The 26,244-nt window shown below is 34.0% G+C and overlaps 1 protein-coding gene across 2 annotated transcripts in view; it reads left to right on the top strand.

The window, feature by feature from the left end:
* Positions 1-26,022, top strand: part of LOC126975608 (proclotting enzyme-like) — a 35,635-nt gene extending 9,613 nt beyond the window's left edge. The window contains exons 2-7 of one of the 2 annotated variants that reach the window (XM_050823574.1): positions 19,637-19,687; positions 20,363-21,313; positions 22,411-22,603; positions 23,521-23,681; positions 24,466-24,719; positions 25,563-26,022. In XM_050823574.1, the coding sequence (XP_050679531.1) occupies positions 19,637-19,687; positions 20,363-21,313; positions 22,411-22,603; positions 23,521-23,681; positions 24,466-24,719; positions 25,563-25,718 (1,766 nt within the window). In that variant the 3' untranslated portion in view covers positions 25,719-26,022. Of the gene's footprint in view, positions 1-19,636; positions 19,692-20,362; positions 21,314-22,410; positions 22,604-23,520; positions 23,682-24,465; positions 24,720-25,562 lie in introns of both variants that reach the window. The other variant, XM_050823575.1, reaches the window with a different exon arrangement.
* Positions 26,023-26,244: the final 222 nt, after the last annotated feature.

The following is a 26,244-nucleotide window of genomic DNA, read 5'->3' as shown; positions in this document are numbered from 1 at the left end:
TCCACACACAATTTTATACAGAACTTACTCACAAGACCGAGTGTAGCCAACTCTCTGCACCGCGTGGCGGCTATCGCTTTTATATAAAACTAATATGTTAACTCGGCAATTTACCTCGTATGACAATTGTTCATAACATCTCCCCCCTAAAAGACGGAGATATATCTGAGAGATAATCGAAGTCTCCATGAAACAAAATAAAATTCATTTAACAAAATCAATGTTGAACAATTATTATATCTGAAAACTTAATCTTTGAACAAAGCTCATGGAGTCTTAAGTTTGAGTAAATTAACTTATTTAAATATCAAAAGTAAAATTACAAATAATTACAATCTATATCAAAGTAATCGAATTATTAAAATCTACCCAAACCTCAAAAATAAATTTATAAACTAAGTTACTTTTAATACAAACTTATAGTTGTATGTTTGGTTAAGCCTAGAAATAGAAATAAAATGTTATCATAAATTTAAAATAGAATGAAAATAAAAATCAACTGAATTAGAAACTATCTAAGTTTCTATGTGATCTAAAATGAACTTTATGCTTTTTAATTTCTATTTCAGGAAGGCTTTTAATCGAATCCTTGTCACATTCATCTGAAATGTCTGTCAATTCAATCGCAGTGGAAGTTGACGTTATTGTCCTTTGGACTTTCTTATTATTGCATTGATTATATATTTGAATGCAACAAGCAGACGAGTTATTGTTACATTTCAACCATTTCTTAAATAATTTGTATGCTAAATATAATAAAATAAAAGTAATTATAATATATGTAAATATGGAATAGTAATTTCCATATTTTATTATGTGAGGCTGGTTTTCAGCTTTATTAATATCATTCTCCAAATGATCTAACTTATGAGAGGCAAATTTTAAAGATTCTAAATCAATATTCGTTAAGCTAATTGGAGACAATAATTTTAAACTTTCATTGTAAATATTGGGCTTACAACAATCATCTTCAATAATGTTAAAGTCCAGTGATAACTGGCTTGGTAAAATTGTTTTTAAGTTGATGCTAGAATAAAAAGTTAAAGTCTGAAAATATGCAATACAATTCTCTTCAAGTTTCAGGATTCCTGTACCTTGTAAAGTATAATCTTTAATATTATTATAACATTTAATAGTTAATTTATTAGGCTTAGACTGTACATAAATATATTGTCCATTATTTAACTTTTGCCATAAGTTAATATTGCCATAAATTACCTTAGAAACACAAATATCAGGTAGCGACAAAGTCACCTCGCTTAATAGCTTAGATTCACAAGATGGATTATTTATAGTAGACAAGATTGCAGGCTGAGGACAAATCATGTATTCAAAATTAACATTTTTACACTTACCTAAATCATCAAATAATGCATAATACAATCTATCATCAGTTACAGCAATGTAAGACTTAGAAGGTTGAATAAGAACATAAGTTTGGTAATGCTCAATTTCATGAGGTGTAGGCAATGGAAGGCTTTTATAAATATCAAACTTAGTCAAACTGATCAATGGTATCTTAAGTACAAATATCAACCTATTATTATAAAAATATGAATTTAACTCAGACAAATCAATAAGAGTATGTATATTTTGTAAAGTTAAAATTAATGGAAATTCAACATTTCTTTTTAAAGAAAATTTACTGTTTGAAAGTTCATCATAAAGCTTGCTAGGCGATAAAACATAAGGATGCAAAATGTTCGCTTTTGCAAACAAAATAGAGTTTAAAATTGCATCTAAAATATTCGTTACAGATAATAAGGAACCTTCAATAATATTCAAAATTGAATTAATCTTTTCTATATTAATAATCTTAGAATTTATCTTACTTTGATCATGAAATATAAAATTTAATTTCTCGATGCGGTTATTTAATTTTATCTCGTTATTATTTAATTTTATAATAGACTCATTAAAATTTCCTATAGTTGATTTCATTATGTGAATGTTATTTTTCATTAAAGTGTAGATTTCTTTCTCACTTTCTTGACATATTGAAATAGCTTCGTCGTATTTTCTCGCATCGTCGGCGTCTAGAGTACCGAAAAAGAATTTTAAAACTTCACCACCGAACTCGAGGGCTCTTTTTGTTCGATTTTCGGGGTTCTCAGAAATAAGATGTGATAAAGAGTCATATTTAAGAAAACTAGCATTTATTAAAATTTCTAGGGGATTAATGGAATCCTTACAGTCTATACTAATGACCGCTAGGTTTTGAACCTTTTCACAAAAATCATTTAAATTGATTATAGACCTTTCAATTTTCAATAAATATGGTCGTAACCTTAAAATATCAATATGAGTAACGACGTTCCAGAAGTCATCATAAAAGTAAGCTTCTGAAGTGGGGTCAAAATAAATTCCTGGGCTATTTGAAATTGGATGAATTGGTTCCGTAGAACATGAATTGAAGAATAATCTGAAACAACAATAATTTATACTGGTTTTATTTCATCAATATGATGTTTAATGTGTTTGCGATTTATTAAAAGGGTAACATTATTTTTTCCGTTAACCTTTATTATTTTATAAGGCCCTTTCCACACTGGGGAGAGCGCTTTTCTTAATCTATGGTGCTGTTTTAAATAAACCATGTCACCTACTTTATACGACTTTGAGGAAGAAGAAGAGTCATAATAACGTTTTGATGTTTCTTTGCTTTTATTTATATTTTCAAGTGCTCTTTCTCTACTAAATCGCATACGATATTGAAGAGCTCGTATATACTCATCATAAGTATTATTGTCGTTTGTTTCGTAAACACTACTAGGTATAGTCGGCTTATAACCGTATAAAAGTTCAAATGGTGTATAAAGAGTTGTAGAGTGCGGCGTTGTATTATAAGATAATATTGCCGTCGCTAGATAGCAATGCCAATCATTTTGATTTTCGTTAACAAACGATTTTAAGTATTCCTTTAATGTTGCATGAGAACGTTCAAGGGCACCGTTAGTTTGGGGATGATAAGGAGAAGAATACAAATTTTTAATTTTAAGAATGTTGGTTAATTGCTTAAATAACTCTGAAGTAAAACATGTGCCTTGATCCGTAAGGATCATTTTAGGAAACCCGAACAAAGATATAAAATGTATAAGGCTTCTAGCAACCTCATCAGTAGTGCTCGTCACCATAGGGTATGCACATGAAAACTTTGTAAGGTCATCTTGAAGTGTCAAAATATATTTAAATTTCTGAAAACCTGCTTCAGGTAAAATTCCAACAATATCTAGGGCCAATCTTTCAAAGGGCTTAGTACTTGATGAAGTGATAACCATGGGAGCTTTATTTGATGCTCGTAAGGGTTTATTAATTTGACACATTTTACATTCTTTAACAAATCGTTCTATGTCTGAACGCATACTCTTCCAATAAAAGGATTGTTTTATCCTACTGTACATCCGTTTAATACCTGGGTGTCCAGCTATTGTAGTTCCATGATTTTCTTTAAGTATATTTGGGACTTCCGCAGGTGTCGGATAATATATTTTATTTTTATAAATATGTACATTTATATTAGTACCGTGAAAAATATAAGAAATAATATTGTAAATTTTGGTATAGTTTAATTTTGTAAAAGGGTCTGAAAAATCAGAAATAGCTATATCACTCTCGTTAGCATTTTTGCTAATAATTAAATCTCTTAATTTTAATAATAAATTGTATATAGTTCTATAATTCGTTTCCTCATAATGATGAACCTTAGTGTATAAAAAGTAAATGGTTCTATCACTTGTATCGACTGACTGTACAGTCTCGGATTCACGTTCTAATTCTAAGAAATCAGCGGGACTACTCAACATAGATAACAATTGCTCACAATGTGGCATAGAGTAATCAAAATCTAAAGATATCGGACAAATTATTATTTTATGTTTAGTTAAATGAAGACTTTCATTTAGTTCTTCAATTTGAGTATCACTTGAAAAAGATTTAGTAAATTGATCTTTAAAGTATTGTTCATAAGTAGAATGCTTTAAATTTGAATGAACAACAGCGTTAACCGGGTTACGAGACAGAGCGTCAGCGTTTGAATTTATTCGACCGGGCTTATAAATAATCTCGTAGTCGTATTCTTCTAACTTTAACCGCCATCTTAATAATCGACTACCAGGATCTTTAGCATTAAATAACCAAACTAAAGGACGATGGTCAGTGACAATTTTAAATTTGTAACCATAAATATATGGACGGAATGTATTCACACCAAATAGAATTGCTAGAAGTTCTTTTTCTGTGGTTGAATAATTACCTTCTGCTTTATTTAAAGTGCGAGACGCATAAGCGATTGGTTTATCCATACCAATTTCACCTTGTGATAAAACTGCGCCAACTGCGTAGTTTGATGCGTCAGTGGTTACTATAAAAGTTTTAGAGAAATCAGGGTATTGAAGTAATGGTGCACTTATAAGTTTTTGTTTCAGTATATTAAACGCTTGTTCTTGTTCAAAAGACCAACTGAAAATAACATCCTTTTTTAATAGAGATGTAAGAGGTTTTGTAATATGTGAATAATTTTCAATAAAACGGCGATAATAACCAGTTAAACCAAGAAACGATTTAATATCTCGTGGATTTTTGGGCACTGGAAAATTTGAAATTGCTTTAACTTTTTCAGGATTTGGCGAAACACCGTTGTCAGTAATGACATGACCAAGATAAGCGACTTCACGTCTAAGGAATTCACACTTATCCGGCTGTAGTTTTAAATTGGCTTCTCTAAGCTTAGAAAATACAAGTTCTAACTTATTTATGTGTGATTCAAGGTCGTGGGAATAGATAATACAATCATCAAGGTATATATAGCAATGAAGACCTTGAAGACCAGTGAGGACAATATTCATCAAACGTTGAAACGTTGATGGAGCATTTTTTAAACCAAATGGCATTCTGGTAAATTCAAAGTGTCCAGATATACCATTTGTTGATACACTGAAGCCAGTTTTGGCAACGTCACTGGGATTTAATTTTAATTGATGGAAGCCAGACGCCAAATCAAGAGTTGAAAAGTACTTGGAATGACCTAATTGGTCTAATATGTCGGTTATTAGGGGTAGAGGATATACCTCGGAAACAGTCACATCGTTTAACCGACGGTAATCAATAACAATACGCCATTTTTGCTTACCAGAGGCATCTATTTTTTTGGGAACTACCCAGACAGGGGCATTCCACGGGGAAGTAGATGGTTGGATGATTTTTTGTTCAAGCATTTTCTTTACTTGTTTTTCAACCTCATCTTTGTGAACTTCGGGAAAGCGATAGGATTTTACATGGATCGGTGCCGAATCACCGGTATTGATAGAGTGCTGAATTACATCTGTACACGATAAAGGTTCGCCTTCAAGATGAAATATATCAGTATAATTTGATATGCAATTTAATAACTTTTTCTTCTCTTGAGGATTTAAATGTGAACAGCGTATTTGTTCAAGAACCTGATTGATCCTATCCTTTTTAAAATTATTAATATGATTTATTAATTCAACGGGCTGTGCATTTAAAGAGGAGGGTATCTCTTTTTTCAAATTCAAAAATTCAAAAGGTGTAACAGTCACCATAAAATCATTAATCTCAATTTGAGAATCAGTACTATTCAAAATAGTAACATTCACTCTTTTATTATCCTTTATTCGGACTATGCAGTTTGCAAGATAAACTCCTTCTCTAATAGTTTGGTCTAAAACCAAAGCTTCTTTTAAATGATGCACTTCATCTAAATTTGCAACTTGACACTCGATCACGCTTTCTGAACGTGCCGGTATCGCATAAGAACTTTTTGTAAAACTTATTGGTATAGAATAACCTTGCACTGTAAGAGAGTTCGTAGAATATTGAACATCAATATTGAAGTGTTTAATAAAATCACTTCCTATAATTCCATCGAATTCTAAATTTGTTGTGTCGTTGATGGAGTGAAAAGTATAATTAATACGCATCTTACTTTTTGTTGAAAACTTATATTCAAGGTTTAATAAAATAGAGCCAAGTGATTCACAGTATGAATTACTATCATTGAGACCTTGAATTTTCACAGTATGTGAATTAAGCACTGGATGATTTGATAAACTCGAATATTTAATAATCGATATTGAAGCACCAGTGTCGATTAAAAAGCTGAGAGGTTTCTCGCTATTATTAACTATAAAATAAACATGTGGCAATGATATTTTATCGATTCTATTAACCACAAACTGATCCGTATTTATTAATTGTTTGGAATTATTATTTTTTTTATAATTTTTCTTTCCATTAGGTTTACCCTTTTTATTAACCTGTGCTAATAAGAACGGCTCAGAGACACAGGGAGAAGGTTTAATCTTATTTAATTTATTCTGATTATATTTATTTCTCTGTGGTACACTACTCTGTGCAACCGTGAATTGACCACAGGGCAGGTGTCCTTGAGAATCAGAAGATTCAGTTTGTTTAAACCTATAAGAAGACTGAGTTTTATAAAATAATTTCCGATTATTATTTACTCTATGAGGAACATTACTCTGTGCAACTATGGATTGACCACAGGGCAAATGTCCTTCAAAATCAGAACGCTCAGTATTACAATTAAACCTTTTATAATGACTTTTGCCATTATTTAATGTTGACCGTGATTTATAAAATTTAGAAACACGGGGAAAAGTAGAACCATTAGAAACATAATTTTGTTTCGTGTCATTTCTAATATGACAAGGCTTCGATAGACACGGAACCGAAGCCCTTTTTAGTTTAAATGGTCTTGATTATCATTACATCCATCTACATCAATAATATTCACATGGGAATTATTACCTTTCGGTGCGAATGCGGTCCGATTCGGTGCATGGGAAAGTTTCGAATTTCGCTGGGCATTCTTATGCTTGAGCGTGTGACACTCACCGATCAAGTGACCGCGCTTCTTACAATAAACGCATACTTTGTTACCGTTGTAAGAATTATTCTTTGAAAAGTTATTATAACTTTGATTATAATTAGAAGGATGCGAGTTATAATTATTAACTTTATGAGACTTTGTATGTCTATTCTTATTTTTATAGCACTCAGATATTGAATGACCATTTTTATTACATAAAGTACAATATTTAGAAGATTTCTGTGATAATTTATTTAAGTTAAATAACTTCTCCTCTTCTATCGCGTGAGTTATCGCGTCAGAGAGAGTTTTGGGGTTTCTACAGCGCACAATGTGTGAAAAGTTTGAATTCATGCCTAATAAAAATGTGTTGAGAGCTAAGTCTTCCATTGCAGCAATTCTACCGATGAGTTCTTTATCACTCTCACAACTATAATGTATATCAGATTGAAGCCGTGTGAGACAGGATTCAATCCTCAATGAATATTGCGTCACATCTTCATTGGGAAGTTGTTTGCAGTTCTGCAGATCAAGTAATAAATGAGTCGAGTGTTTCTTTTCTCCGAAAGTTGATTTTAAAAACTGTTTAATTTCGGGCCAACTTCCAAATTTCTTTAGACAACAAGCTAATTGAGCTTTCCCCTCAAGTTGTGACACGATATATTTAAAAAGAACGTTCTGTTGTTCTGTACTTGCTAAAGAAATTGCATTTTCACAATTCGTTAAAAATGCAGGAAGTGATTCGCGATCCCCATTGTATGGTTTGATGAACTTCGTCAAAAATGAGAGTGTGAGTTTTTCACTCATTTTAATTTTTGGCTTTTGGGGTGTCGCTTCTGAAAGAGAACTGTCTGAGTCGCTATTTGAATCGACTTCTACAGACTGTTCCGGTTTAATAGTTTTAGGCATTAGTTATTAATAAAATAACAAAAGCGTACAGAGCATCAGAACACACAGACAAAATTATAAACACACAATAAAATTTAAAATATAAGCTGTATAAAATAGTAACAATTGTAAAAAGTAAGATCTTTTTACTTTCAAAATCACATTTAAAATTATAAAATCAAATTATAAATAAAGTTCTAAATCTTAAAAATAAATCTTGAGAAATAAAATAGAAATTCACCATTCACTTTGAAATTCACTGAGTGATTTATTCACTTTAGGACTCTTAGTAAAGATTAGAAATAACTCACAGAATTAATAAAATCTTCATACTCGTCCAATGACCTGATGTTCTCCGTGGGACGGTCACGGGGAGGATGGCTCCAGGTGACCTTCTGGTCACTGGTCGGAGGTCTGATGTGGTGGAACTAAGCAGGTGATGCGGGCTCACGCTTGATAGCGGAGGCTTATCGTCGATCAACTGTTAGGAGGTGTTTAAGAGATGCTGGCTTGCAACTACAAGGCTAAGACTTAATAGCTATCTCTTACAGGATCCAGGCGTAGCTCTTTATCCTTGATTCCGGGTCTTCCCAAACTATAGGCCTTCCCGAAATCCCACTTCTGACACCAATTTTGTTAGGATGGACGCGCTGGTGGCCTTTTTAAAAAAACACTTTTTGACTCCCGAATTACTTTAATTTCCACACACAATTTTATACAGAACTTACTCACAAGACCGAGTGTAGCCAACTCTCTGCACCGCGTGGCGGCTATCGCTTTTATATAAAACTAATATGTTAACTCGGCAATTTACCTCGTATGACAATTGTTCATAACAGGACGTGGTCTAGTAGCAGACCATATTCGATAGTATGTCGCATTGTGCATCGCACAAAATTATAAACTGTTTAAACCCTACCGGGCACAAGGCTGAACCAGTAGGTGCGAGGCGCCCACCGGACCATCCAATGTACCAAATCCGACCATGTGTTTAGGCTATAAAGGGTTATATTCTTAAATAATTACAGCTCCGAGCGTTCCGTGCGAGCGCTCTTCCACTGAGTCAAGTTTGTATCATACTTCAGACTAAATTGGTTTTATTTAAAACCATCTTTATTACAATATTGTTCTTTCACAAACGTAATTTTTTTTACAAACGTAAAACGGCATGAGGAATAATTTTGTTTTGTTTTGTTACGCAAAAAAAGTATATAATTTCATAATTTCTAGGCCTAAAATAAACAGCCTTTCTTGGGGTTAGAGCCATAATTTTATTAAAAAATAAATAAATTTGAGTTTATTAATTTATTTATAATGTTCGCCAACAAGTTTACATTTTAGTTACGACCAGAATTCACATTCGTATTATAAATAGAGATGCAGACGCAATTACAGGCAAACACAGCTTGCGTTAAAACAATATCGCTCGGTATGATATTAATAAAAATATGGAAGACTAATAATTATTACGAAAATTTTGAATAAAAATTACTTTTAAGTTTAGTTATAGAATCAGAATTTATAATATCTATACTAGAAGCGTGACAGTTGATGTGTCCTTGACACATCTATTTATTTATTTATTTATTTTTATTAGGCACTTCAACAGAATACATATTAATACATTTACAAATATAAACTTAACATTATTTACAATTCTAATTCAAAGTAGGTGTTTTAAAACTAAGTACAAATAAAAGTAAATGTGAAAATTTGTTTAAGTTACTAGGTTAGTTTATAGTATGACTTAAAAGTATGTTAGTATTTTATTCTTAAGTGAGCCATGAGAGTACATACATTTGAGTGTTTTCTAACAAGCATTTTATATTGTTCGCCAGCTCTGAGAATTGGCGAATTCAGTCCTAAATTTGATTTTATGAGAGGTCTGCTAAATGTATTATGAATACTTTTACGCGGATACCTCAAAGGCACGGTGAGAGGTATTTTATCGAGCAGCTTCGTATTATTGACATAATTGTTAACTATTTTGGAAATAAATAAGATATCAAACATTTTACGGCGCGTGTTTAGGGATTTCATCTTAAAGAAAGAAAGGCGCTGTGTGTAAGGACATCTGCAGAGCACATCCTGGAAACCAAGCCGTTGAAAGGCATATAAGGCATTTATTTTCTCAAAATTGATTCCTTTAGAGTTATTTTTGATGTCATTTCTAATATACTAGATACTACTACCGCTTTGGAAACAAATGGCGCTCTGAGAGAGAAGAAGTGGCGCAAGAAACTCTCCCAGCATTCTTTTTTTGCGCTCTTTTCAATAAAAATATACAATATTGTACAGTCATTTCTATCGCTATAAAATAATCACAATCTAGTTCCAGGCTGTCCGATCATTTAGATATTCAGCTGTGGAGTAATAGGATTTACGACAGAGCCATTTTTTTATATAATTTTTTTCGTTTTATCTCTAATTGGTCCTGGTATTCATTATTTAATTACCTAATCTATAATTAAGTAGAGTTTGACAAAGAAACTTTGAAAGTTCTCTTTCCTGTTATGAAGATACTGATATCTAACTTTAGCCAGTACCTTGGCTGTTTGAAAGCCCTTCGATGCACGAGATCTTTACATTACATTAGTATTAATAAAGAGGTGAGGTTGAACATAATTGTGAACGGTGAACCGGATTATGGGCCGGTGTGGCCAGGTCGATGACACACCAAATTTCGTAACACATCGTGCTCCGGGAAGCAGGCGTATCAAATTCCCACTGGTTACCATCTAATTAAACTTACGTATAATTCACGAAACTTCAACCATAAATTCTGTACTTCTTTTGTAATTATTTTTTTAATTTGACGTAAGACATTCTACCTATATTATCAAATGGGCTAAAAAATGTTTTATATACTTAAATATCGTAAACCCTCCACGATGCGTTCGAGAGCCGCACATTATGAACACCATAAAAATTGATTGACGAGACTGAATTGTTAGAACAAAAAATGTAATAATGTTAGTATTGATAGATAATTAAGATCAAATATTTCGTTAATATTTTTTAATTCAAATTTCGAACGCCTCCTTAGAGCAATTTGATTTGACCTCTTTTCTAATATCAGTCGAGATGACGTTTAGTTGGAAATGAAATTTCAATTGTAAGATATCGAACGATATCATTGTTGGGGCCGACTCTAGTTTGTCTCTGAATTAAAAAAAAACTATGACAGCTGCCAGAAAACTTTTCATTGCCGCCATTATCTGAATGATTATTACATCATGGAGGCATATGATAATAATTGAGTAGATAAAGCAGTGTATGTAACTGTACATAATTAGCCATTAAAATATGCCCTTATGCTGCATTTACTGCTTTCATTCATTTACAGTCACATAAACTACTATAATAATGACTAGCGCCTGCGACGTCTTGCGTTATTGAAACATAGCCTATGTTATATCAAGCAAATAATCTACGTGTGTATCTTAGATACACAAATAATGTTTTTTTTTTTTTATTTTATTTGTGTATTAATCCTAGAAGTGAGGGTTATCACTTTAAAAACATAACAAATTATCTTACATAATTTATACGTCTAGATAGAGTCTTGCTGTTAGACAACCGATAAAAACGGGCAAGGATTATCAGATTATTAGTTTTGTTGCTTGACAAGCTACGTCTTAGACTCGCGATTTGTATGACACTTTGTGTTAGTGTGCGTGAATTGCTCAAAATAGAGGTTAGTTCTAAAGTCTACTTTTTTCGACGTTTTCCCAGCTGTCATTGTCTATACAGACTTAATTCAATAATGACAATTCATACAATGAGCAGGTGCGGGGTACTGTATATATACTTATGGCAAAACAACTAGTCAGCTAGTGTTTGTATAACATATAGCCTACAGTCAGTAATATTTATATTACTTTCTTGTTTAAATGTTTATGATTTAAAATCAAATCGAGCCAAAATCACATTATTCATGTAGGTCAAGCAAACCACACTTATAAAAGTCAAAAGAAAAAGGTTCTAAATTTTATTCCATCGATTTACTAATAAATTAAAGCTGAAATAAATTTGATACTGAAACACATTCTAATGTGACGCAGCCTTAAAGTTTTCAATTTATTTAGACGACAATGTACTTTATGAATATGAATATTATTACTAAGAAACGGTTACGGAATGGTGTTGGGTACGCCGGTCGATGGCTTAACTTAATGGCCACTAATCTGGCAGTGCCTGGTGCCAGTCAGCCCGCAGTATTGTGATGGCAGCATCTTGCGCGCGTCATAAACCGGATCTCGAGTGTTACGCGGCTAGCGATTCGCTCGCCAGTTACAACATATCCGCGTGCATTGTATGCAAGTTATGCAACGACGCCCCGATACGCGGCAACGGCTGACAGTTTGGCAACTGCTGTTTTGTTACACAAATATAAGTATTTATTTACGCATTAGGTACGCCTGTAGAGTTGCCACTATGAGGCGTAGGCTATCCATAAATTAGGTCACACGTAAAGGGGATGGGAGGGGGTGTGCGAAGTGTGACATTGTGTGACAAGAGGCGGGCAGGGGTCCAAATTTTGTGAACTTTATGATAACAATTTTTCAAAATATAATATTTTATACAAGCTTGCAAATATATTAGTATAGGTTATTTTTTATGTTTTGTTAATTTTCATGCCTTTGTTTGGTTTAATTTTGATGTTATTGAAAAAGAATTTAAATGGAAATAAAAATAATATCGGAAACTGCTAGTCAAACGTATATTTCTAAATATCAAATTGATCACAATTATGACCAGCTGTGTCTAGGACAGGGAAGGGGTCAAAATGAAATGAGTGTGACGTAATATATGGATGGCCTCGAATAGATATAGGCCCCGAAACGCAGACACTCTCCTGTCTCTCTCCGGTCTGTTTCCACTGTCTCATATTCCTTAAGTCCTGGTCCTCTCCTGAAGTTGTTCTTCTTGTGGTCGACCTGTTATAGTTAATAAATCACTTTTTTTGTTTGTTGACCCTCATGTTCACGGAGCATCATTATAAACAATGAATTCCGGCTGTAAAGGTCGATGCATCCAATATACCATGTTTATTATAATTTATACTATGTTTATTTTTTACTTATTATGAAATATTTGATATTTTAAACGCTTTTTAACTTTTAACACGAAAAATTCTTTACAAATTTGCTATATCAGCTATTTTAAATACTCATTGATTTAAAAGAGTGGCGGTTGAGCTTATTGTACGTTTTTCATACGAGCTCTATTTTTTCAGAACATAATATGGTAAATTGACCAAAAATCTGGAGGCAGTAAGCCAGATTTCGAACTGCGGCCGGCGGTACAGAATGCAAAGAGAGAGAAGAAAAAATTTCACACTATTTTTCCCACAAAAGCAGCAAAAAATGGCATAGACGCTGCATCGACAAAAGCTCGCTCTTAAACTAAAAGAATAAAGTTAATCTACATTTCTATTATGTGTCCATCAAAGAGCATTCACCACAGTTTTTTTTTATTACATAAAAGATTACACAGATTGCCGCCTGAAAGAGAAACTCTCTTTTACCAGATAATTAGTAAGCTGTGCCATTTGTGTTTTTTAAATCTGCCTAATATTTATATTTATTACATCGAATTTTAATTCAAATAAAAAATATTTTAATGGTAAGATAAGAGGGATGAAAGGTTATATGGAGATAATTATATTTTCAACAAGGATTCCGAAATCCGGACTCATCGTGTCAAAATTTATTGTATTTTATTTTCTGTATATACATTTGGGTATAACCAATTTTTTTTTCTATATAACCTATACAGTTCCGAATGGAATGTGCGAAGTCCCTGTATTATATCCCAAATCCATTCTGTAGTGTAGCAAAAATATAGTTATGATGTTTGTTCATCATTATAATCGAATGTTGGATAACTAAGCTTTGATATAGAAATCAAAAAATAATATATTAAAACTAGCTGACCCAGCAAACGTCGTATTGCCATATAACATATAAAAAAAAATGAATTATTAAAATTTTGATGCAACCGATTCTCAGACCTACCAAATATATCGTACTACAATTATTGTATTCGATTGCCATCTTGCAACCCTATATCGGTTTGGTGGATGGAACAGAATAATATAAAAATCGTGATACAAAAATAGTTGTAGATCGTGGAAGGGCAAAAATATCAATTTGTATGTACTTTTCAATGCTGACTTCATTATTTCATAAAAACATAAAAAAAATTGTCAAAAAATTAAAAAATTAAAAATTTGTGGCGGACTACCCTTAACATTTAGGGGGATGAAAAATACATAGTAGCCGATTCTCAGACCTACTGAATATGCATATAAAATTTGGTAAAAATCTTTAAAGCCGTTTCGGAACAGTAAGGTAACTAACATTGTGACACGAGAATTTTACAACTTTTAGCAGTAAGTATTGTTTTCAAAAGGTTGTAAATAAAGGGATTGAGAAAAATTCCCAAATAACAGATGTTTAGTTAAGAAAATTTAGAAAGCGTGGGAACGTAAGTATAGTTTTGTCTCGTCGCAAAAATGTACATTATAAGTACTGAGAGTGTAAGAACGAAGTATAGATTACAATTTGAAGACGCTATTTTGACCCTATGGTCAATCACAAAGAGGTAAATTTATAGATCAATCAATGTGGCTATCCACAGCATTGTTAAAGAACCTTTGAAAACTTATTTGTAAAACGAGAAAAAGGGGAAATAAATTTGCAGAATAACATTTTGCTTGCAGAAAACGCCCAAGATAATAAATTTATATTCAATGTTGAAGAAAATAGAACACTTGTAAAGGATTGAAACGCGATCAAATATCTAATGTAAAAACAGTTACAATTACACGCGTTTTAATCCTTTTAAAGTGTTTTATTTAAATGTGTTACACTCGCGTTAATTAAAGAAAATACTATGTTGAAGAAACACATACATATGTTTATGTTGCGCAGATTACATTAGATGGTAAAACAAATGAGAGTTCGCGAATGACATCACTCACTTTCACTCTCAAGATTGCGGTCATTGAGTCAGGGAATGGTTACGTACAGCGCGGCTTTGAGCTAGCTTATAGCTGATTGTCAGATGCTATTGTCGTTTCATTGTCAACAATTATCGTATTCTATTATGACATTTATGATCGGAATGAATAATAAACAATTATTATGAAACGTTTGTAACCTACAAAAGCCGCCGGTTCAAATACGTGTTTAAAATCACAATATGTGCTTATGCTCGTACTAATATGAACGTATGTATTTATTTTTTATGAAAATAAGGGACGAGACGAGCAGGACGTTCAGCTGATGGTATTTGATACGCCCTGCCCATTACAATGCGGTGCTACTCAGGATTCTTGAAGAACCCCAAAAATTCTGAGTGCCTAGTGCCAAATGCGCACGTCACCTTGAGACATAAGATGTTAAGTCAAATGAGACTTAACATCTTAAGCCCAGTAATTTCACTAGCTACAGTGCCCTTCAGACCGAAACACAGTAATGCTCACACATTACTGCTTCACGGCAGAAATAGGCGCCGTTGTGGTACCCACAATCTAGCCGGCATCCTGGAAGTATAATGGAAGTATTATTGTATTTTTGATTCATTAACGTTTCTTTTTTGTAAATAATGAAGTACAAATGAATATTAAATGTTCCATTCCCCTTAATATATTTCGAGTCTCACCACAAAAGTCCTGGCCACTGAGCATGGCCATATGAACAAACTATTATGTAGGCGGGAAATCAAGTTAACATAGAAGGCACCGTGAAACCAGCGGCCTATTAAGTTTCACTTAAATGGATGCAAATAAAAGTGAAATCGTAATAAATACCTATTTGTTAACCTTCACTGCATCACTGTGGCGTTACCAATTACGACATGTGAGTCGTTTACGGGCTCTCAAACATAGAAACATCGCCTCCATCTGTCATCCAATATCTAGTCAAGGCGATATCTATACTTAGTACTTAGACAGTACTTAGTACTTAGCTCAGAATTTACTTATGCAAAACTTGGCTGAGTGTGATAAAAGCCGAACTTGACAAATTCATGGCTGTCTTAGCTTAAGGCGACACTAAATGCCAGCGACCTTGAGCGATATGAGTTCACGGCTGCCGGCCCGCTATCTATGTAACAAAGCCGCAAAATTGAGTGGAAAACAGTTTATATGCTTACAATCCTCGTTATTCACGACTAATCTGAATAAATGAACCTACACAAAAAAGTACAAGCTATAAGAGTAACTTTTATGAGAAAAGTACCAAAAAAATGCGTCCCGCCATGCCAAAAAACTTGTTTAACTTCAAAGAAAAGTGGCAGTTCAAAAAGGCTCGGCAGTGTTAACTATAACCAACAGCAAGCATTAGCAACCTACAAATAAGACTTAAGGATATGTGTAACAGGAATAAGTTGTGTTCATAGCTCGAATTGCTATACTTTCACCACAAAACTTGTCTAAAAGCACCATGTTTGCGTGTTTTCTGCTTACTCTTCGCCTTAAGCTCCGCATAATTTCACGAAATCAAAGGTTATGGTACGCTTAAGCTCAGTTAAGTTGTAGCTAGTAAAATTACTGGGCAAATGAGACTGAACATCTTACGTCTCAAGGTGAAGAGCGCAGTTGTAGTGCCGCTCAGAATTTTTGGGGTTCTTCAAGAATCCTGAGCGGCACTGCATTGTAATGGGCAGAGCGTATTAATTACCAACAGCTGAGGTCCTGCTCGTCTCGTCACCTATTTTCTTTAAAAAAAAAGTAAAAACCTTCATCTTCAGACACTGTGGTATTTGGGGACGAGAAGATTTTACGGAGCTTCCCGAACGCTGCCCATCCGTGTGGGATTCGAAAAGCATTTATTTAAGTATTTATTCGAAATTTAAAGTATTTAATTGAAATTTTAACATTTTCAAACATACAAATTATGTACATAATATATTTAGGAAACAAAATTTTAATCATCTTTACATGTTCGCAAAAGACGGCACGAAGTAGGTGAGTATGCTACCGCGTGGCTACTAGATTTCTCACAGGATGTTCCGAATGATATTATGGAAATTTGATTTATTGAGGTGAATTATTATGTATAATTTATTTTTTAATATTTTTTTATGATTACGGTTAAGTCAAAAAGTCAAGTCTTATCTCCTTGAATTTATCTCTTAGCGACTCGCGTTGACTCATTCCATATATGGTGCGAGCAACCCTCTTCAGCAGCACGAAGATAGCAGAAAATATCAGCGACATCACCCCACAATAACAGGCTATATGACATGATGCTGAGGAAGTCATTAAAGTAAACGAGACGTGCAGTTGGCGTCTGTTAGAGGCGAATATTTTTGAGAAAGAAGTTGGTGTGACAGCTTGCCTATATTAGGTGCCCAATGTAGTTTATAATGACTTTTATTGTCCACCATCTTTGCTCCCAGCACAACAACTAAAACAGATTTTAATATCTTAATATTCATAAGTAGTTTAACATTTATTATTATTATTCTCTTTATTACAATTTCATCTTATTTTCTACATTTATATATGTAACATATTTATAAAAAACAATATTACAAATGTAAATATAAAAAATTGAGTCCCGCCGGCGGGCGTTGGTCACGACAATTCCGCCGGTGGTTAGGGCGACAGACTGAGGAACTTCCGCACGATGCGTGCCGTTCCCTAAACAGCTGCTTTCTGTAACTGACCCTTTATCCAGTTATTAAGTGAGAGCCTCTTGAGATGATGTTCGAGGGTCTTTGCTATAAGACCGTTTACGGAAACGACTATTGTTGAATCAACTTCCCACATGTCAGTAACCTCGTGTGCTAAGTCTAGGTACCTCGACAATTTGTCTATTTCAGCTTTCACAAGGTTATCATCACACGGGATGGTGATATCAACAATAAATGCCCGACGCTCTAACCGATCTACCAACACAATATCAGGCTTATTTGCAGTGATAGTTCTGTCCGTGATGATAGATCGGTCCCAGTAGAGCTTGGCACGGCTGTTTTCCAAAACTGGCTCCAGAGTATAGTTATAATACGGGACTTCAAAAAACACAAGATTATATCGAAGAGCAAGTTGCTGATGGATTATCCTGGCTACTGGGTTGTGTCTGTGCAAATACTCTCCATTGTCAAGACGAGAACAACCGGAAATTTATTATTATAATTAATCAAACCGTCGCACAATGTTTATTTGAATTCACTTTAAATTATTCCGACATGGAAAGTTTTAATTAGCCGTAGGTAATAAATCTGCCTCTTGTCGAATCAGGCATGTTTTATACTTTTATCTGGAATTTTTCAAGCCTAGCTAGAATTAGGTACTTCTTAGATTTTTTATTTATTTATTTATTCATTGGAACGCCAACAATAGGTATACATGACATTTGCTTACACAATATAAAGATTCTATATACTCTAGTATATCTATTACTTAAAGGCATTCACAGCATTTCATAATAGATATTTACAATAGGCAAAAACAAGACTTAAAAATTAAAATACTAGTAAATTAAATTAAACTTATTACAAAATATGATAGAAATTAACAATTTATGAATATATACAAGAAAATCTTATGACAATATTAAGCAATTGCAAGTAATTTTCGTTTGAGATCCGCTAAATTGTCATTGAAGAGATCTAAATCAGCATAATTTTGAAACAAAAATAAATTAAATATATTTACAAAAGTGTCTTGAAGGCTTTAAAGTGTACTTGCACGTGTAGTAAACATTGACTTTCCACAGAGATGTGTTGTAAAGAAAAAATGCATGTTACATAACTTACAATGGATACTTTCACGTTTTGTGTTCGTGAACTTCACAAACACGAGTCCGAATGGAGTGTGGTCGTGATCCATCTTGTGTGAATGTATCACACGACTATTATGTGCGACTATAATCTCAAATAAAACTGTTTTCGTTATGGGTATTTGTATTTCAAATTCAAATATTTTTATTCAAATTAGGATAAGAAATCACTTATTTAATGTTAAAAACTACGACTCATTCGAGCATTTATTCATCAATGCCCGATCTTGTTCTTTTTTTTATAAAATTTCGTTAAGAATTTTTTTATTATAACGCCTAAACAGCAGCTGCAGCGATACATTGACCCTTACAGCTATTTTGTATGATATGCAACCTAGAATTAGTAAGCAATTCCATATTCCAATGCTGCTAAAAATATTAAGTTTAGACAGCGTTTGCGAGCAAATTATAAGAAAAATAGCTGTTGAACCAAAAGTTTTACTTCAACTGCGCGTAAAGATTATGCGCACGCAGTTTCTTTGACGCTGGAAACAAATACTTAATACCTTTTAATTTAAAAGAAAAGGTAATGGAAAAAGTAATCCATAAATTAATTAATTGTCCTTTGGCTAAAACCTCCCCTAAAGTTTTCCACAGCACTGTCCCTTGCCTTTCTTCTCCAGCCTGTTTCACCGATATCAGTATGATGAAAATCCATCCTCTCATCTTTTTCGTTGCCTTCGTTTTCTACTTTTTCCGTTAAGAGGATTCCTGATATTATGTGTGTCGCAAAATTGCTACCACTGCCACGAAATACAAGTATCAATCAATAAGTCATGTTCATCCTGTGTGCATTCATACTTATCATTGGCATGGATGGGATAATACTCAACTCCGAAATCTTTGGACTCTTTGCCTCTCTTCTTTCTCCTTAGTCCAGTACTTTTCCATTTCAGTTTCCTCATAGTATATGTTATGTCAGCACCCCACGTTCTAATAGGACATTTAACATACTATATTCTCCATTTCTATTATGGCACAGTTTAAAGATTTTCTTTGTTTAGCCAGGGCCTATATTTGGCAGCAATAAGTCAAGGACGTCAAATTCCAATTGTTGAATTTCTTGCTTTTTATATTATAACGTAGTAATATTTTGTTGAAGGTATACCGATGTTGACGCCAGCACAATGCCAGCAGACAGTCCTGCATCCGGGTAGGTATGCATCACCTTAACTTTTACTGATAACAATTTGTACTAAAAAATGTTGGGGATTTATAAAGAGCAATTAACACCGGGGTTTGGTTACAGCAAATCCAGTATAGGGCGGCATGACAAATGTGATAAATGTTGTATATTTAGCCACTGCTTTTGATAGACATTTCTTAAGCAACTCGATGTCAAAATTTCATTTAAGGAATGCCATGTCTTCTTAAACTGACCATAATTTAAAGTCCACGGTTTATGTTCTGGGCTAGACGAGGGCCAGTCTTCAGCTTGTGTATTTCGTGCTTTGTGACCAGTTGCATATTTAATAAAGGTTAATAACTTTTTTACCAAAAGATTTCTTATTATGTTTTAAAACAATCTCTTAATATACTTTGGCCGAAAACTTCACTCCTACACTTTCAAAAAAACGAAGCTTTATAACTCCTTGATAAAAAAAACTCCCCACAAAACCATGAATGACGCAGGATGATGACCACTTTGCACTTTTCTAACAACTTGTTAAGCATCTTTGGCCTTGAGCGTGCAATTTGTCACTTCGCTTGTTGTAGTGATTTTCAACTGTGAAAAATTTTTCACCAGTAAAAAGTAAAAACAATAGCGCTTTCTAGCCGTAAGTATTAACTTTGATTAACATGCTCAGCCATTATTTTTCTGTTACAGTTTCCTTCAGACAGACCACGGCTGACACTAGTCCAAATCTACAACACAGACTGTCACATTGGAATCAATACTCCACCCCCAGAAAAAGATCACCAGATAACATGCCATACTACCGGAGTAGTCCTTACCAGCCATTTTCCAACATTGATAGACAATATACTCCATATGATAATCCCCAATACTATGACAGCAGATCGTCTGTTGATCTCATACATACAGAAACCAGAGATACTGCCAATGACGGACGACTCCTATCAGACTCTGCTTTCAACAGAATCTCTGAAACTCTCGGAGCTATAAACACAGTGGGACACTATCTGGTTGACATGGTGAATGACAACGATCGAAGTGAAGCTGACCCAAATTTGCAACAACTACCACAAGCACTTTACACTATTAGCAAAAATGTCTTAGGAAGAAATGTTACCGACAAAATAGCTCCTATTGTGAAAAAAGCTTTGCCAAAAGTACTGCCAGATGCCCCAATCACAAAGATTGCTAACGGCAATCAAAATGAAAACGACGCTAGATCATGTACCACTCCAGAAGGCGAGGATGGTGTCTGCGAAGATCTCAGTAACTGTCCACAATTACTGCTAAATTTAGTTAGTCTGCGAGAGTCTTTGTGTTTTAAAGAACTATTCGTACCTGGCGTTTGTTGTCCAAGAAACGCTGTAGTATCAACTCCTATTATTGAAAAGCCACTAACAACAAGCAAACCTACTTACCTAGTACCAGTGACAACGAAACGGCCTACAACAACAACAACGACTAAGAAACCTTCAGCAGTGCTGGTACTCACCACTAAAAAGCCAAAGCCACAATCAACCACAACAGCAAGACCAACAACAAAGCCGACCGTAACAACAACCAAAGTGCCATCCACAACATCATTCTATACAGTTGCTCCGCCGATCATCTCCAACTATTCCAATATTGTTGATGTAAATGGTAAGTTAGTCATTTGTATTTTAATGCATGTTAATCCAAATTATAATAAAAAGTATTTTAAATAGAAAACCTGATTCTTAAAAACTAACGGGGAAGTGCAGCCGATATTAATACCATCTTTGTGCTGCAGAAGAGGGCTATTCGCGCTATTTATAACCTAGGTCCTAAAGAATCATTAAGAGAAAAATTTAAATAAATAAAAAATTTGTCTGTTGCTTCTCAATATATTCATGATAATGTTCTATATGTTCATAAGCACATTGAGGAATTTGTTAGAAACAGTGAAAATCATAATGTTAACACGTGGAACAAACATAAACTTGTTATGCCTACTACTCGGCGTTAGTTAGTAAGTCTTTTGTGGGGCTGTATATGCATTTACAATAAGATCCCAAAAAATGTTTAAAACAAAAGTACTACGATATTAAAAGAATTGTTAAAAAACGTTTGTGTGGTAAAGGTTATTATAACATAAATGACTTTCTCAATGATTCCACAGATTGGCAATGGAACGACCGCCCTCTGACTATTAAATAATAAGTTTAATTGTACAGCATTACTTTGTAAACTTTTTTTTTGATGAAAAAAAAAGCCCGCTGAGTTTGTTGCGCATGTTCTTCGCAGGTCTGAGGCATTCTTTTTGAAATGGGTGGTAGTTTTTGATTTTCAATAAGTGATGTGATATCCTATTTTGAATAAAAATATTTGAAATATTAAAGTAAACTTATAAAAGCATTGTTAAATAGTCAGAAAATGTTTCAATTACAAAAAAAGTGCGCCAAAGGGTCAAAAGGTAAACTACATGAGCAACGTAAAATTTTATTATTCTTAAGCGCTTTATAAAATAAATTTGCAAGTAAGTAGAAACCAAAATTAAAGGAATATTGAGTATGGACCCAATAACGCTGTAATGACCAAAGTTTGGCTGCAGCCTCTCATTTATAAATATATCATTTCAGTGTATCAAACACATCATTTCCGTAATAATGTCGAAATGTAATTCGCTGATTTTCTTTTGTAAATATTGTAACACGCTGAGAATCGCTACATTATACAAATAACTTTAAAATTGTACCTATAATCTGTATACGATTTAGATTGTGGTCAGAGAGAGGACGAAGGAGGTCGGATTGTTGGCGGAACAGAATCGAAGCCAGGGTCGTGGCCATGGATGGCTGCCATCTATCTGCATGGAGCCAAGCGGAGAGAGTTCTGGTGCGGAGGTACCCTTATCGGACGCAAGCATGTCCTCACGGCCGCTCATTGTACCAGGGACTCGAAACAAAGACCGTACGACAAACTTTATTTCATATTTTATTATCACCTGTAGGTTTCAGCATTGCGGAATGGCAATTTTGAGAGCGGAAATCGCAATTAACTAAAACAATACATGTTGCCTTAAAAGCTATAGCTTTATTATTAATTATATCTGAACCAATGACGTTCTATAGGCATATAAGAACATATCATTCGCAGTCTAATAGCAGAACGGCAAAAGTGTGCGTAAAGACAATGTAATCACACCTTTCTCTTTAGTCATGCGTCATCTGTCACTGTCAGAATCAAATCTTAATTGAATAAACGTTATACATTGCTACTTATTGGCCAAACATTGGAGTATATGCGGCAATGTATAGATATAGCAGTCGAAGCTTATTAAGGTGGTATTTGTGGCATATTTTATATTTCGGCTTTGGTTTTATACGACGTGATTAATCTATAGATCGCCATTTAAAACATTGACACCAAATCATTTGTCAAAATGCACTCCCATTAAAAAGGAGATTATAAATAGAGATTGGGTGAAATTTCTGAATAAGACCGGCTTGTAGTGAGGCATTAACCCTTTTTTTCTATTGTTTTAAGATTGCTGATGCTTGCTGCTTGCGCTATAAAGCAGCAAAAATACTAAGACTGCAAATTATAACGTGCTAATGTAGTCTGTGTGTTGGCTTTAACCTCTTGTTATATTTATGTAAAATCAGAATCTATTCACTCTTACGTGTTGCCCGCACATACTCTTCAACAACCATTCAAGCAAAGTACTTTGTATTCAGTATTGTTTATAGAATACACATCATGTTTATATGTGTAGATTTAATGTTGAGATTTAATTATAATATAATGTCAAATCATATTTTTTTATATACTTAATCGCTTTTACAGTTTATATTTTCTGCAATTAAATGATACATATCATTTTCCAGATTCCCTCCACGTCAGTTCAGCGTGCGTTTGGGTGACGTGGACTTGTCACGTGAGGACGAACCGTCACGCCCAGTGACACTTCGCGTGACAGCCGTTCGAGCACATGAGCAGTTTTCCAGAGTTGGCTTCTACAATGACATCGCTGTTCTGATGCTAGCTGGTAACATTAGTTATATAATTTTATGAGTCAAGTTTGTATAATTCTGTGTTCTTACAACACAATATATTTCAAGAGATCTTGAAAATAATTGTTAAGTTTGTCTATAATTACTATTCCATATATGACTTTCTTGGAACGGAGCTGTAAAGAGGCATACAAAGAGAATTTAAACACTGAGGCATATATTTTCGAAGGGGCTGTATATTTTAACGTCCAATATGTGTTTAAATCGTATTTTGTATAAAAATATTCGAATTTAGAATACCTTCAAAAAGTTAACAGATCAACGACTTCTGATCAGATCTTGGAACCTTGGTTCTTACCAGATCTTGGATTAGGTACTCATGAAACTTTTAAGAATTATATTTATTTAAAAGTATATATAAGGTAAAGGTTAGGTACGATAACATAAATTACTTTTTTAATAATACCACACATGGAGAATGAAGCGACTACCATAAGGATATTTTCTTGCGCTTGTTCTTCTCATTAGAATAGGTGGTATTTGAAATTAAAAAAATTTGTATTTGAATATAATTCACCCGGATCTCGAATTTACTGGTATCCGGAGTAGGTACCGTTTTTAAATCCAGATTACGATAGTATTCACAATTATGAAGACAGAGACAAAACACACTTGACTAAGGCTGAAAATACAATACTCAAAAAATAGGAATTTAATATTATTATATTCTTGTCATAACATCACGTGCTATGCTTTTTTTCTGTTGCGTATAAGTAATTATTGTTCAACAATATTCAAATCAAACAATTTTCATTACAGAAAATGTGCAGAAATCTAAGTATGTGATACCCATATGTTTGCCGCACGGGATGTCGTATAACCAGTTCGAGGGATCGGCTGCGACGGTGGTCGGGTGGGGCACTACGCGCTACGGCGGGGGGGAGAGCTCCAGGCAGCTGGAGGCCAGGTTGCCGGTGTGGAGGAACGACGACTGCGACCGGGCGTACTTCCAGCCCATCACCGACAGTTTCCTGTGCGCGGGATACGCCAGGGGCGGAGTCGACGCTTGTCAGGTAGAACAGATATATTATTCAACTATCTTTTACCCACGACTAAGGCTGAGGTCTATAGAGCATTCTTAGACTTTGATTTTTACTTACGTATAATTCAGCTGAGTGTAAGTTTATCATAATCTTTGATTTCGTTTTTATAGTCATTTGACAGCTGATATTATGCTGAGGTTAAGGTAAGACAACCCAATGCAAAAGTCAAGTTTGCGTTTTATCACACTCAGCTAAGTTTTACGTAAGTAAAGACTGAGAAAACCCTACGTACGCTCTATAGATCTCAGCCTTAGACCGCATTACATACCACGGTCCCTCTGGAACCCATTGAGAAGTCGAGTGAAAATACACCTTTCCTGTATCCAGAAAAAGTGAGCGCCAACGTTCATTATTTCTTGCGTAGTTAAGGTGTGAAATTCACATAAACATTTATAATTTGCTAGCTAGGGTTAAATATTTTGAGTGCTGCTTAGCACTGTTATCGTTTGTATGCTAATAGGTACTAGCAATCAGTCCAGGCTCAATTATAAAAGAAGCTGGATGTGCCTGCTAAACCAACTATGTAACAAAAACAATGCAAAATGAATTGATTATATAAACAACTTCCTTAAGTTAGTAAGTGAAGAGGTCTTATTGGATTTTTTCGAACTTCCTCAAACAACAACTCCTGTCATATATTCAAATACAAATTTACCGGACTGTACCGGGGTATTACAATTGCTACTCGATATTGCAACTTACTTAGGCAATAGAAAACATTTCAGCCCACCAATTCATTGAAAAAACAGTTTATATTCTGTTGATTCATTCGTGTCTTCAATAAATATAATTATGTTCTTTTTTATTTTTCAGGGTGACTCCGGTGGTCCGCTTATGTTGCTAGTTCAAGGCCGATGGACACAAATTGGGGTAGTCTCGTTCGGGAACAAATGCGGGGAACCTGGCTACCCTGGTGTTTATACCAGGGTTACCCACTACCTCAACTGGCTACAACAAAACCTAATCTAGAGTTAATCTCCTTACCTCTAACTTAACTTTTACCTACCGTATTTACTTAAATGAAGTCATAATTTATTTAATTTTTGATATTGTATTATTATAGAAACCGTTGATTAATCAAAAATAAATTCTAAGTCACACACTTCTCGTATTGATATTGACTTATAAAATTGTAATTTATTCAAATAAAGTTATCAATTTTAAGTTACACTTACGATTCTGTAGTAGGTACACAAAATTTTGTTAATGTTTATTAAACAGAACTGTTTAGGGTAAACATATTGTGATATAAAATAAATCTATATTAATATTATGATCTTGTGTTTATTGAGGTGTTGTATATTCATTAATTTTAATTCTGATAGGTATCAAATATGGCGCGCGCCGCTCGACAACGTAAGCACGCATGTAGAACATCAGCAGGCCTACCATGAACTCTTATTGCGATTCAATTAACAACCTAAAATGAACTGCTTTGCTATTTTGTACCACGACGTGATTAGAGCTATCTATTTTAGGTTGACTTCAAATCAAC

The sequence above is a fragment of the Leptidea sinapis genome, chromosome 36 (genome assembly GCF_905404315.1).
Source record: "Leptidea sinapis chromosome 36, ilLepSina1.1, whole genome shotgun sequence".
In the NCBI taxonomy this organism is placed as follows: Eukaryota; Metazoa; Arthropoda; class Insecta; order Lepidoptera; family Pieridae; genus Leptidea; species Leptidea sinapis.
This window is presented reverse-complemented; position numbering and strand designations above follow the sequence as displayed.